The sequence below is a fragment of the Poromitra crassiceps genome, assembly GCF_964638095.1.
Source record: "Poromitra crassiceps genome assembly, chromosome: 13".
Classification (NCBI taxonomy): Eukaryota; Metazoa; Chordata; class Actinopteri; order Beryciformes; family Melamphaidae; genus Poromitra; species Poromitra crassiceps.
Genome location: NC_139644.1, coordinates 30,041,707 through 30,054,778, shown reverse-complemented (window position 1 = coordinate 30,054,778; position 13,072 = coordinate 30,041,707). Strand labels below are relative to the sequence as shown.

Genomic DNA, 13,072 nt, shown 5'->3' with positions numbered 1-13,072 from the left:
GCACGTGAGCAGCTGTGAAGGGAGACACGGACACAGATGTGATACGCTGACATCATCATGACATCATGACAACATCATTACAGACAAGCACACAGGCATGGGGACATAGAGCGACAGAGCACTAGCAGCAGAAGAGAGAGAGGCCACCAGACAGTGGCATGGATGTTCATGATGAGAGAGGGGACGTGCAGAATTCAGCCCAATCCAAACCCTGACCATGTCCCCAACCTTCCCTGGCGTTTGTGCAGTGACTTCAAAAGGCCCCCATTTCATTTAAACTGTCACCTGACTTTCACAACACAGGAAGCAAGGTGGAGCAACTATCCCATTGCATACATGACTGGCTATTGGATTGTCTCAGAAGTACATCAAGTGCATGGGACCAGTGACTTAGGATGCTGGGAAACAGTGGGAATGGATTTGGAAGCTGGGCTGGCATCAGATTGAAGCCTGAATAAGCATTAGAGATAAGAAGGCGTCGCCCCCAAACAAATTGATGAAGACATTATGACATGAAGACGTGGAGCACAAGAGAGAAGAGGAGGAACGAGGAGAGAGAGAGAAAGAGAGAGAGAGAAAGAGAGGCAAGACGGAGAGAAGAGGAGGAACGAGGAGAGAGAGAGAGAGAGAGAGAGAGAAAGAGAGGCAAGACGGAGAGAAGAGGAGGAACGAGGAGAGAGAGAAAGAGAGAGAGAGAAAGAGAGGCAAGACGGAGAGAAGAGGAGGAATGAGGAGAGAGAGAGAGAGAGAGAGAGAGAAAGAGAGGCAAGACGGAGAGAAGAGGAGGAACGAGGAGAGAGAGAAAGAGAGAGAGAGAAAGAGAGGCAAGACGGAGAGAAGAGGAGGAACGAGGAGAGAGAGAGAGAGAGAGAGAGAGAGAAAGAGAGGCAAGACGGAGAGAAGAGGAGGAACGAGGAGAGAGAGAAAGAGAGAGAGAGAAAGAGAGGCAAGACGGAGAGAAGAGGAGGAACGAGGAGAGAGAGAGAGAGAGAGAAAGAGAGGCAAGACGGAGAGAAGAGGAGGAACGAGGAGAGAGAGAAAGAGAGAGAGAGAAAGAGAGGCAAGACGGAGAGAAGAGGAGGAACGAGGAGAGAGAGAAAGAGAGAGAGAGAAAGAGAGGCAAGACAGGGAGAGAAGAGGAGGAACGAGGAGAGAGAGAGAAAGAGAGAGAGAGAAAGAGAGGCAAGACAGGGAGAGAAGAGGAGGAACGAGGAGAGAGAGAAAGAGAGAGAGAGAAAGAGAGGCAAGACAGGGAGAGAAGAGGAGGAACGAGGAGAGAGAGAGAAAGAGAGAGAGAGAAAGAGAGGCAAGACAGGGAGAGAAGAGGAGGAACGAGGAGAGAGAGAGAAAGAGAGAGAGAGAAAGAGAGGCAAGACAGGGAAGACAGGGTACATACACTGAGGTTATTGCCACGTTGCCTCCCTTTCCTCCGCTGCTGTATGAGCACAGAGAAGACAGACAGACAGATACACACACACACACACACACACACACACACACACACACACACACACACACACACACACACACACACACACACACACACATACACACACACACACACACATACATACACACACATACACACACACACACACACACACACATAGCACAAGTGCGGACACACATGGAACACCAAGGAAGAGGGAAGGGGGAGAGAGAGGAGAGAGGGATGGATGGATACACAATGGAAGAGCAAAGAGGATGAGAGAAAACCAGGGAGGGTAGGATGGGGAAAACAGATGGGGTGTCACAAAGGAAAGGAGAGAGAAAGAGGAGGGACAGAGAAAGAGAGTCCGATTAGACACTGAAGCAGCAGTGAAGGTGGGAGAGAGACACTTACCACAGAGACACACTGGATGGCGCCAAAAACAGTGTTATAGACAAGGTCACCATGATAATGCTCTATCAGCGATACCACGGTTACCACACTAATGACATCCATTAGCAAAATACACACACGGTGACACACACACGGTGACACACACACACACACACACAGTTGTAACGGTCTCAAACAGCCACGACAATGCAACATTGGAACAGTGATTCTCAAGACACAAAGCAGAGTGAGAGCACAGAAAAACAGTGGAGCACACACTTAGCATTATGCAAGCACACACATGCACACACACGTATGCCTACACACACACACACACACACACACACACACACACACACACACCACACACACCCACGCATGCACGCACACACACATCTAGGTAACACTTATTAAAACAACGCAATATCAAGATTATGATGGTTCCAGTCCTGGTTGAAAAAACAAGCTCCCAACATTGAAAAAGTCTTCAGCATAGGGAGGGACAACCTTCAACAGGAAGGAAGAGAAAGTTTAGTGAAACAAAGAAAAAAGAAGAGATCTGGGGGCTTGACAGAAGAGAGAAAACAATGGAGGATAGTGTTTCTCTGCAACCCAATCGCCAGAATAACATGTCTGCATCGTGCATTATCTGCAATCCACTGATATGCACAATCTCCAGGTCAATTTGAAACAAAACGTCGGTTAATTTGAAAACCTTGCCGCCTTTCCAACCTTAAACACAAATAAAACAAGTTGAACAACTTTGGTCATGTTTAGGCAAGTACAAAAACTTGGGCTAGGATTATGGTTTGGGTTAGGCTTAAATAATACAAAAATATATATACATCTTTATAGATGTCCAGATGTATGTCTGGGCGAATATATTCACATCCACAGTATAATGACTCAGATTGATGTTTGAATTGAGCTCTGATCAGTCCTTATACAGTGCCTTGTTTTATTACTTTCATGCAATGCTGTATTACTGATTGTATGTCTACATTGTTTTTATACAAATAAAAAATTAGATCACTATTTTTTTTTGACTCATGGTTGAAATGTAGATTTTGGAAACGCTGTGACTGTGACAAGGCTCTCCGCTGTGAAAGAAGTGTTTAGGCCACACATGGGCAAAATACGGCCCGCGGCCCCACTGTGTGGCCTGTACTGGCCAATACTCCACTTGTGTTACAACATGGAATATGGAATAGGCTATCTTTCAATAATCTTTATGTCTAAAAGGCTAAAAGTAATCTCATGTGTAACAAATGACTGTTCTACAGTCATTTCTTGCGGCCCTGGGGCCTGGGGCAAAATGCGGCCCCCAAAAACGAAATAAAAGGCAGAATTATGTTAATAAATCTCATCTGCTACAGCCATTGGATTTGTATCACTATTATATCAGGAGATTAACAAGAAATTACCAATCACAACAGGAGAGAGGGTTCAAAATAGGGAGACTCCCGTGGAAATTTGGCAGGTATAATTTCCAATGTGTGGCCCTTCGCTTACTTGATGTAAGTCAGTTTGGCCCTCAGGAAAAACATGTTGCCCCACCCCTGGTTTAGGCCCTCCAGCCCTTGAAAAACATGTTATTCTACGTATCTGTGGATTGCAGAAACTTACAATGCTGATATTTTATTCTGGAGACGATACTTTTGTGTGTGTGTGTGTGTGTGTGTGTGTGTGTGTGTGTGTGTGTGTGTGTGTGTGTGTGTGTGTGTGTGTGTGTGTGTGTGTGTGTGTGTGTGTGTGTGTGTGTGTGTGCGCGCGTGTGTGCGTGTGTGCACATTCGGTTTTGCGTATGTGTGTTGTGTGGACGTGACAACCACAGCACTCACCGGGGTATGAAAGTGTGTAAAGGGATGAATGTGTTAGATGGAAAAAAGACGAGCAGTCACAGATTTCCATGCAGGTGCAAGATGAGAGGAGCAGAGGAAGAGGAAGGGAGAGGAGGAGAAAACAGGAGTTGTGACTTTGGCTGCTCTGGTCCTTTTGAAATCAAATTTGGAGGTCATGTTCCAATAATGTCTCCAAACGTTCAGCAAAATGCTGTGTTCTTCACCAATAATGACTGAGCATTACCAAGGTTATTTGTGTGGTGAATTAGCACCAAAAAAACACCATGTCCATCATTCTTTCATATCTTTGTTTAGACGATTGCCACGTATGTCTTATATTAAGCAGAAATGAATTGCTCAGCGAAGCCCATTTCTTCTTGTGTCAAATTGTCTCCAATATGAATTCAAGTAACCACAGCAGCAAATCCTCAAGTGACCAGTCAGACCTGTGTGAATCTGATCTAGTCAAAGGGAAGCAGTTGAGGAACAGAGGGAATGAGGAGAGAAAGAGAGTGAGAGAGTGGAAGGGTGAGAATGCTGCTCACTTGGTTGTCGCCTGGGAGGCGGGGCATGGAAGCGGCCCTGCCGTGGCCTTCCATTGGTGGAAAGTGCTCAGTATCCGAGTAACCATCCTGCCCCATCTCTCTCATCTCTACCGTCTGCAAAAACAGAGCAGGAGAGCAGGAGATGGTGTGACCGGCTGCCATGGAAACTGATAGGGGAGGCGTGGTAAAGTTGGTTAAAGTGGAAAACTGAGGGTGCCACTGGGCCTCGGATAGGTGGGAGTTAGTGGGAGAATTTGGTGAGTGTGTGCACATTATGGGGCTTTCTCCTCCTTTCTTAATCCTTGTTGCTTTAGTTTAGAATGTTGCCACCATGTTTCTGCTTCTTGTGTGGATAATAATGTTGCCACCATGTTTCTGCTTCTTGTGTGGATAATAATGCTGCCACCATGTTTCTGCTTCTTGTGTGGATAATAATGTTGCCCCCATGTTTCTGCTTCTTGTGTGGATAAGGCACAAGCCTTGGGAAATGGAACTGAAACTGCATTTGCATCTGGGACCTGACTGGGTAAGAGGCAAGCTGTGGGCCCTGTAGAGGGACTTAAAACTAGGGCATGGAGTTTGTCTGGGCTCTTTGGCTGGCCTGGAGTTAGTCTGGGGTATTTGGCTGACCTGGACTTAGTCTGGGCTCTTTGGCTGGCCTGGAACGGACTGATAAACTAGGGCATGGAGTTAGTCTGGCCTGGAGTTAGTCTGGGATCTTTGGCTGGCCTGAGCTTAGTCTGGGATCTTTGGCTGGCCTGGAACGGACTGATAAACTAGGGCATGGAGTTAGTCTGGGGTCTTTGGCTGGCATGGGACGGACTGATACAGGACATGGAGTTAGTCTGGGCTCTTCGGCTGGCATGGGACGGACTGATACAGGGACCAGTCAGGCGCTCCATGGGGCCCACAAGCAGAGTGGTTTAACAGCATGATGAGAGATGACATGGACTGCTCTGATGACAGGAGCATGACAGACTCCAAATGAACGGTAAAAAGCTTAAGTGAAAGAGATCAAATGAAACACATACAGATAAAGAAAAAGAAAAACATGGAACCTTTAAATAGAACAATGCACACAGGAAAAAAAACACAAACAAGGAAAGACAGAGAGAACACAAGATCAGATGTGAGAGAGAGACAGTGAAAGAAAAGAGAATGCCATACCAATGCTAACTGAAGCATAAAGCTCAGAGAGATATCAGAAAACAAGAATGACCTACAGAGTCCAAATGAGAGGGCTGGGGCAGAATTGGCTCTGAACTCTGTTGTCTTCAAGGAGCCGGGCTTAGAAAGCTTTTCTTTTTTAACATCTCAGTTTTAGGGAGAAAGGCTTTACTGGCTTAGGGAGAATGTTGTTCATGCTCACACATATAAGTTGGACTATCTTACACCACAATATTTGATTTTGAGTGGTAGTCCACTTTCAGGTAGATACAGCCATTAGAAATGGACTGTAGACATGTTAAGAGAGAGGCAAGTCAATGCAATTCTCCTTAATATGCTCTGATGTCTACAATCAGCTGCTGCCTTTCTTACTTTAATAATAATACTAATACTGTACCCCTACTACCACCACCACCAATAATAATAACAATAATAATAATAACAACGTAATAATTTTGTATTTGTATAGCACCTTTCAAACATAAAATGCAGCTCAAAGTGCTTTACATGCAAAAAGATTAAAACAAGAGCAAATAAATAGATAAATAAATGAATAAAACAAACCACAGCATCAAAAAAGACATTACAACAATATAAAATAATTATTAAATACGGATAAATTAATGAAAAGTGAGGCCATAAAATAGGTTTTGAGCTGCTTCTTAAAACTTTCAACAGAGGTTGCTTGTCTGATATGTAGGGGAAGCAGCTTCAGTGCAGAGTTGGAGAAAGCTGCATCACCATGCTTCCTGCTGATTGCTTTTGGCACATTTAGCAGGCCAGCATTCTGTGATCTGAGTGAGCGATTTGGAACAAACTCTTAAAGTTATGAAGGTGCTAAACCATTTAATGATTTAAAAACAAATCACATAATTTTAAAATATATCCTCAACGTTACTGGTAGCCAGTGCAGGGATGCTAATACTGGTGTAATATGATCACTTTTCCTGGTTTTTGTCAAAATTCTTGCTGCTCAGTTTTGGACACGCTTCAGCCGATCAATGTTTTTTTGGGTAGGGTAGGCCAGTATAAAGTGTGTTGCAGTAGTCTCTAAATACTGAGTCGGTTTCTTAGCATCTTCTAAGGAAAGCTAGGGTCTGACTCTTGCAATGCTAGCTATCTTGGTAACACTGCTGATGTGAGTTTTAAAATTAAATTCAGAGTCGAGGATGACACCCTTTTTATTATTATTTATTTTACTTATGGCTTGATCTGTAGAGCCAGAGCTCCAAGCCTGCTCAACATTTCTAACCACACTTATTATGAGGGGAAATGCAAAACTGATCACAGGCCAGTCCTTATGCCTGACTAATTAACGTGACACATGCAGCATAATGAATAGGAGGACACTGGTTTATATGGAGATGGAATTGCAATATGTAATTGCATCAAACCATAGTTCCTTTCACCATGCAGATGTTGTTGACAGTTGTTGACTTTGGGGCTTCATTTGGTAACAATAACATGAAAGTAAAGATAAAAAATAAAAATAAAAAATAAAATAAAAAATGTTGAATGGATCAAGTGTGTGAGCACTTGTTAGTACATGTACTAGATATATGACAAGGATGTATAATGCATGTGTATTGTGTGTGTGTGTGTGTGTGTGTGTGTGTGTGTGTGTGTGTGTGTGTGGTTGTTTTCCATGTACAATCATAGCATCATAGCATTGTGTGTGCGTTCTTCTACCTGTGAGTTGGTCATGCTTCCTAGGCTGTCCTCAGGGTGTCCCTCAGGGCTCCAGCTGCCGACCTTCTGGGACATCTCCTGAGCCCGCGCAGTCACCCACGACTGGCTCTCTGGGACCCCCCCCTCCACCGGCCTATGGCACACACACACGCCGTCACACACATGTACCACCCCCCCTTCATTGATCTGACACACACCCCTCTACTTTGGAGTGCAAGGAGAAACATCCTACCATACACAGACAGTCTACAACACACATACACACTGTGAACACACGCATGCACGCACATGCACACACACATCTCCCGTGTACAGGTTTTAGGTTTGTTAGGGCTCAGTATCCAGTATGCCCTCCATCTGTGGAGGTTTCCACTAACCATCTCCAGAATCATCACTCTGGCAGCGAGAGGTGGTCCGCAAAAAAGAAAGAAAGAAAGAAAGAAAGACTCACAGGTTGTTGGGTTCTGTTGTCTCTGGCGGAGGGAGGGCGTTGTTGAGTCCCATACCCCCATCCTGGGTGGGGGAGGGCGGCTCCACGCGCTGAAACAGTAATGGCGTTCGATTCTGTTTGAGATATACAACATGGCCGGCGCCAGCTATCAGGCAGACTAACAGGGAAATGGGGGGAAAGGGGAGAGAGCAGGGAACAGAAAGGACGTATAGGAAGGGGGTCGTCAGCTGAAGCGAGGTGAATGAGAGAAGAAGGGGATGGGGCTCCGGAGGAACTGATGCCCAGCAGCCGGCCAGAGAAGGAGGTTGGTGGATAGAAAGCAGTGCATTCCGGAACTTGGTGTTCCTGCTATCTGAGAGGCTGCCGGTGAAAGATGGGTTGGCATGCTGATGCAATTGCTGGCTTCCAGGTTGCCGCAGAGTCACTGGTTGAACATCCATAACTATAGAATAAGCTTTCTATGCATCTGGGAAAGGGATAAACCACTTGGTTGCTATTATCGGGTCGGATAAGGACGTTTATTTCAAGCACTGTGTTTGGACCCTAAGGTTGGGCAACAGTGTTACCTGGGCCAGCAGCAAAAATAGCCCTTTAATTCAAAACATTAATAATTAATTAATTAATTAATGAAGTCAACATTGAACAGCTATATATTGTCTGCCTTCAGGTCTGCTAAAAAAGATGCATGGGTAGTGGAACAGTCGGCAGTCTAGAGCAGGCCCGCTAGAGAAGAAGAGAGTGGAACATGGTGAAACAAAATGGAAATCCAATAGCCAATTAAAATACAACAGGACACCATTCACCAAGTTTTCATCTGATGATGGATTTACATGATGTTGATAGAAAAGTACAGGAAAAGGCCTCCAGAAATGATTCAGAGAAATTCAAATCCAAACCAGAAGAAAACAAAACACAAAATGGTTGAAGACGGAGGCACAGCAGAATTAATGTTAGGATTGATAAATACAGGAGGGATAAAAAAAGAGGCTGCACAGGTCAAAGGTCAAAGGAGGGATGAAAGACATCATGGCAGGTGAACACTGACACACTCCTGTGGAGGGGAACATACAGTAGAAATGTAATGAAACGCATGATGACAAGCCAAATGCAAAACAACACATTGTCATTCATTGATTACTCATCCACTTAAAAGGTGGTACTTCACCACCAGCCTTCACCGCTGCAGATTGGTTTCTCGGTGGAAGTACCCACATGATTAACCTGTTAGCCATGCATGCTGTAAGTGGATGGATAACAAACTCGCAAGTCATACACAGCAATACAACATGTCAAATGCAATCTCATGTTTCACGTTCAAACACCGTCAAACGTTCAGCTCTTCCAAAAGTGTTCCCACTTTAAAATGAGCGATTCAGCAATTCGTCCAATCCCCCCTTCCTTCCTTCAAATCCAAAGCATGGCACACCTCCTGTGTCTCTACTGCAGGCTCAACGCAGACCCATGCATGGCACACCTCCTGTGTCTCTACTGCAGGCTCGATGCAGACCCATGCAGTGTGAGATGTGAAGAACACTTTTCACAAGACTGTGGTCTAATGGCATCTGCATTGATGACATTTTGGGATTAAAAAGACAAAGTGCAAAGGTCTTTCACTGGGTGGGTTTTGCTTCAAGATATGGTACTCTAGGACGTAGTGCCCATCTCTTCTCCTGTCCCATTCAAAGCAGGTGGCTCCCCACGGTGAGGTATATATGGGGTGGGGTGAGAGAGGATAATGTGTGTGTGTGTGGGGGGGGGGGGTACTGATGTGTGGGAGCAGCAGACTGCCCAGGGTGCAGAGGATTGTGGAGGAGGCATCAAGTAAGGAAGAGGGAGTGAGGTGCAGAGCGGAAGGTGGAGGCTGGAGAGATGGCTGTGAAATGGCAGAGAAGAAACAGGGTGGAGGAGGTTGACTGAGGATGTTGGAGAGACATCACCAGTATCTTCTGGGTTGATGCGGTGGCATGCGGTGGAGCAAAGTATGTCAACACATCCTTGACCCAAGCGCTGTATGAACAACCAGGTTTTATGTTTGTCCTCGGGAAGCCGTTGCTGTCCATTATGTTTGCGATATGAGCACAGTTTGAGGACCATTCAAATCAATTCATTATAGTTCTAATAAGATCTCATCTTATTAAATCTCAATGTGTCACCATTGTGCTGTTTTGATATTGAGTTTTTGACAGCGGTTTTACAAATCATCGTTCACACAAGTCGTAATTGAGATTTCAGGTTTGTTTTTTTGTTTTTTTAAGCTTTGTCCTGTTCCTTGGATTTTTTAATTTGGACTAATCTCTCACTCAGCAATACTCTTCTTTTTTAAAGTCAACTTACTATTATGTACACACTGTTTGCCTTGGGCTAGTACACTTTCAATACAGGCAACAGGATAGCAACAAAGGTAATAATACACTAATCACAAAGATCATAAAGGTTGTTTGCATTGATCCATAGCTACAGTTTTAGAACAATAAGACTAATCGTGTAAACCAATATCACAACCCATTAAAGTATTATCATAAAACAAACTGTTAATACATAATAAAGCTAAGTGAATGATGTTGACTGTCAATGATAAAATGATAGGTGATGCTACTGGCTGAGTGGTGGGAGGTTTCTGTGGGAGCAGAAAGGAGTGAAGTTGATTGTTGAATGGATCCCCATTAGCTGACGCCTTGGCGAGCGCTAACCTTCCTGGGGTCCTGAGGAAGTGAAAGCAAGATGCTGGGGGCGGAGCAAGAAGAGGAGGGGGCCCAGTCGTTTTTATGGGGGTCTTTGAATTGCCAAAACCAGCTCATTTTAGAGAGAGCAATCAAAATATACACCGAATGTTTTCAAGACGTCGTTCCTTCACTTTGATTTCTGTAATTAGATTAAATACAATACAAATGTTTCAATGCTATATTGTGCTCAGCTCTGTTGTTACATCACCAATGGGAAGACATATTGAACATACAAATACAAGATTCATGGATTCTTATAAGACATTTCTAATTGAACAGAGGAAAGGGTGCTAACCAGTAGGCGATTTGTAGGGGGGGATGAGGAGGCCATCCCTCTTGTTAGCAAAATGACCAAAATGCATCTCTCTTGTTAACCTGCCCAAATTAACCTGCACTGACGCAGGGCGCTCAGCTGCTACAGGTGCATCATTCAAGGTACATTTTATACCGTCAAAAGTATACGTTGTGTTTTTGAAAAAAGAATAAGCATAAGGTGGAATCAGCCGTGTCAAGCTGCACAGAACAGATCGAGCCAGGCAGGAAGTAATACAAGAATGGCATAGTCAGAGCATCCTGTCAAATTTCAGAATAAAACAATGGTAGAAGTACACAAATCAAAGGAAAATGACCAAATCAACAAAATCTGAGCAAGTCCGCGAAATTGGGCAGGCAAAATGCTCCGCTTCTGAACAGTGCGGAGCAGTCGTTGGTGCCGTCGGTTAGCGGTATGGGGGCAGGGGGCGGGGCATCCCCCTTGTTAAAAATGAACAAATCACCTACTGGTGTGCTAACCACATGAATGGTGCAATGCTACCACAGTGCAATGCTAACAGTCCAGGGGCCACAATCCAAGATTACAAGCATGGGTGGTGGGGAGTAAGGAGGATAAACTCAAACTCAGATAAAGAACCATTACGAAGGTTCCCAAGATGCATGATCGTCTTGAGAGCTGTGACAACACTGCGGCCCACCCAAACCCAACCCTACAGGTTAGACAAACCACCTGCTAACTCATATGAAACCCACCCAAACCCAACCCTACAGGTTAGACAAACCACCTGCTAACTCATATGAAACCCACCCAAACCCAACCCTACAGGTTAGACAAACCACCTGCTAACTCATATGAAACCCACCCAAACCCAACCCTACAGGTTAGACAAACCACCTGCTAACTCATATGAAACAACCCAAACCCAACCCTACAGGTTAGACAAACCACCTGCTAACTCATATGAAACCCACCCAAACCCAACCCTACAGGTTAGACAAACCACCTGCTAACTCATATGAAACAATCGATAGCTGCTGTCCTTAAGATTAAACCATTTTACATTTTGTGGATAGTATAACAATTATAAAGTATGCATTTTCCTCCATAACACAAATGCAAAACGTTACAAGTGAGAAGTAACACTTTACCCAGCAGATGGCAGTAGTGTTTTTGCTATCAGAGCGCATATGGCACCTTTCCAACTACACTGCTTTCTACAGTTTCTACAGTATGCTGTGATAGAGAGCGAGGGAATAAAGACTGCTCTAGATGTAGTTTGAGCTCTGGATATGGGCAGGAGTTGTCACAGCTCAGGCCTGTATGAATCGGGCTACAAGACTTCAATGGGGATTTCAGTGTGTCAGTCTGCCTTTAAGTCTCTACTAGGTAGGATGCGGGTAGAGTGTGGGGGGGGGGGGGGGGTGTTGTTCTCCTAGAGACAGTACCTGCTCATCGCGGAGCGCCTGTGAGCGCTTGATCTTGCTCTGCCGGTAGTACTCCATGATCATCATGGCAGCATAGATTTTCCCCACTGTCAGGTCTGTCGCTGCTGAGAGAATGACAAGTTACCCTGCAAGATTAGACCCTTTGGTATGGACCCTGAGCGAGAGGAATGGCAGAGAAGGGGTGAGGCATGCACACAAACAGAGAAACACAGAGAGAAGACCTACACTCTCACACACATTACACACAGGTTCACTCTCACACACACACACACACACACACACACACACACACACACACACACACACACACACACACACACACACACACACACACACACACACACACACACACACACACACACACACATATATATACACACACACATGAACACTGAGCCAAAAGTCTTTTCACAAACAGACTGATTCTTTTTTAAGTGTATCTTACTTTTTTCACTTGATAAAGTGTTATTTGTCAGGATTAAAAACTTTAAATTCCATTCACATGACTAAAAGCCATTTCATTGTGTAGATATAGATCAGATAGGCACATAGGGGTACTAAAAAAAATCTCCTAAATGATTGGCCCCTTTGTGGGGGATAGAAAACGTCAGGTCATATGGATGTTACTGCAATTTGACGTGTGAGGATTTTGAAGTTTGTATACATTTATTTTGTGTCTAGTAATTTTTCCGCTACCTTGCCTGAACCTATGCATTTATGATACCTTATACCTTAATAAATTAAGGTTGATTGGACAGCCGTCATGCCCCTTCAGCCTCCCTTCGTCCAAGTGGATCAATGACCTGAAACAGTGGGCGGACATTGCTTATCCCGACGTCTACACATATTTGATTAGGCTTATGTAGCCAACTGCTTGATCCAGGCTAGGCTGCCATTTAGTTGGAGATGAGACGGCACTCTGATGCTGCTATAGTGTTACTGTACTCAAGCAGCCTTCCACTCAAGCTAACAATATCCATCAGTAGTAACTGTCACCAGCTTCATTAGACAGTTACCACACTACCTGTGAGATTACTGTGTGTGAACAACATTGCCTAAGTTAACGTATAGAGTCAGGGTATTCCGGAAACTTAGCACAGTAAAAGTCCTATACG

At 44.6% G+C, this 13,072-nt stretch overlaps 1 protein-coding gene across 1 annotated transcript in view; it reads right to left on the bottom strand.

Moving 5' to 3' along the window:
- Nucleotides 1–13,072, bottom strand: part of cacna1aa (calcium channel, voltage-dependent, P/Q type, alpha 1A subunit, a) — a gene marked incomplete at both ends in the record, with an annotated part of 192,414 nt that overhangs the window by 9,307 nt on the left and 170,035 nt on the right. Inside the window, 5 exons of the mRNA XM_083648784.1 lie at nt 1,397–1,435; nt 4,209–4,322; nt 7,065–7,197; nt 7,516–7,628; nt 11,958–12,061. Of these exons, the coding sequence (XP_083504910.1) occupies nt 1,397–1,435; nt 4,209–4,322; nt 7,065–7,197; nt 7,516–7,628; nt 11,958–12,061 (503 nt within the window). The remainder of the gene's footprint in view (nt 1–1,396; nt 1,436–4,208; nt 4,323–7,064; nt 7,198–7,515; nt 7,629–11,957; nt 12,062–13,072) is intronic.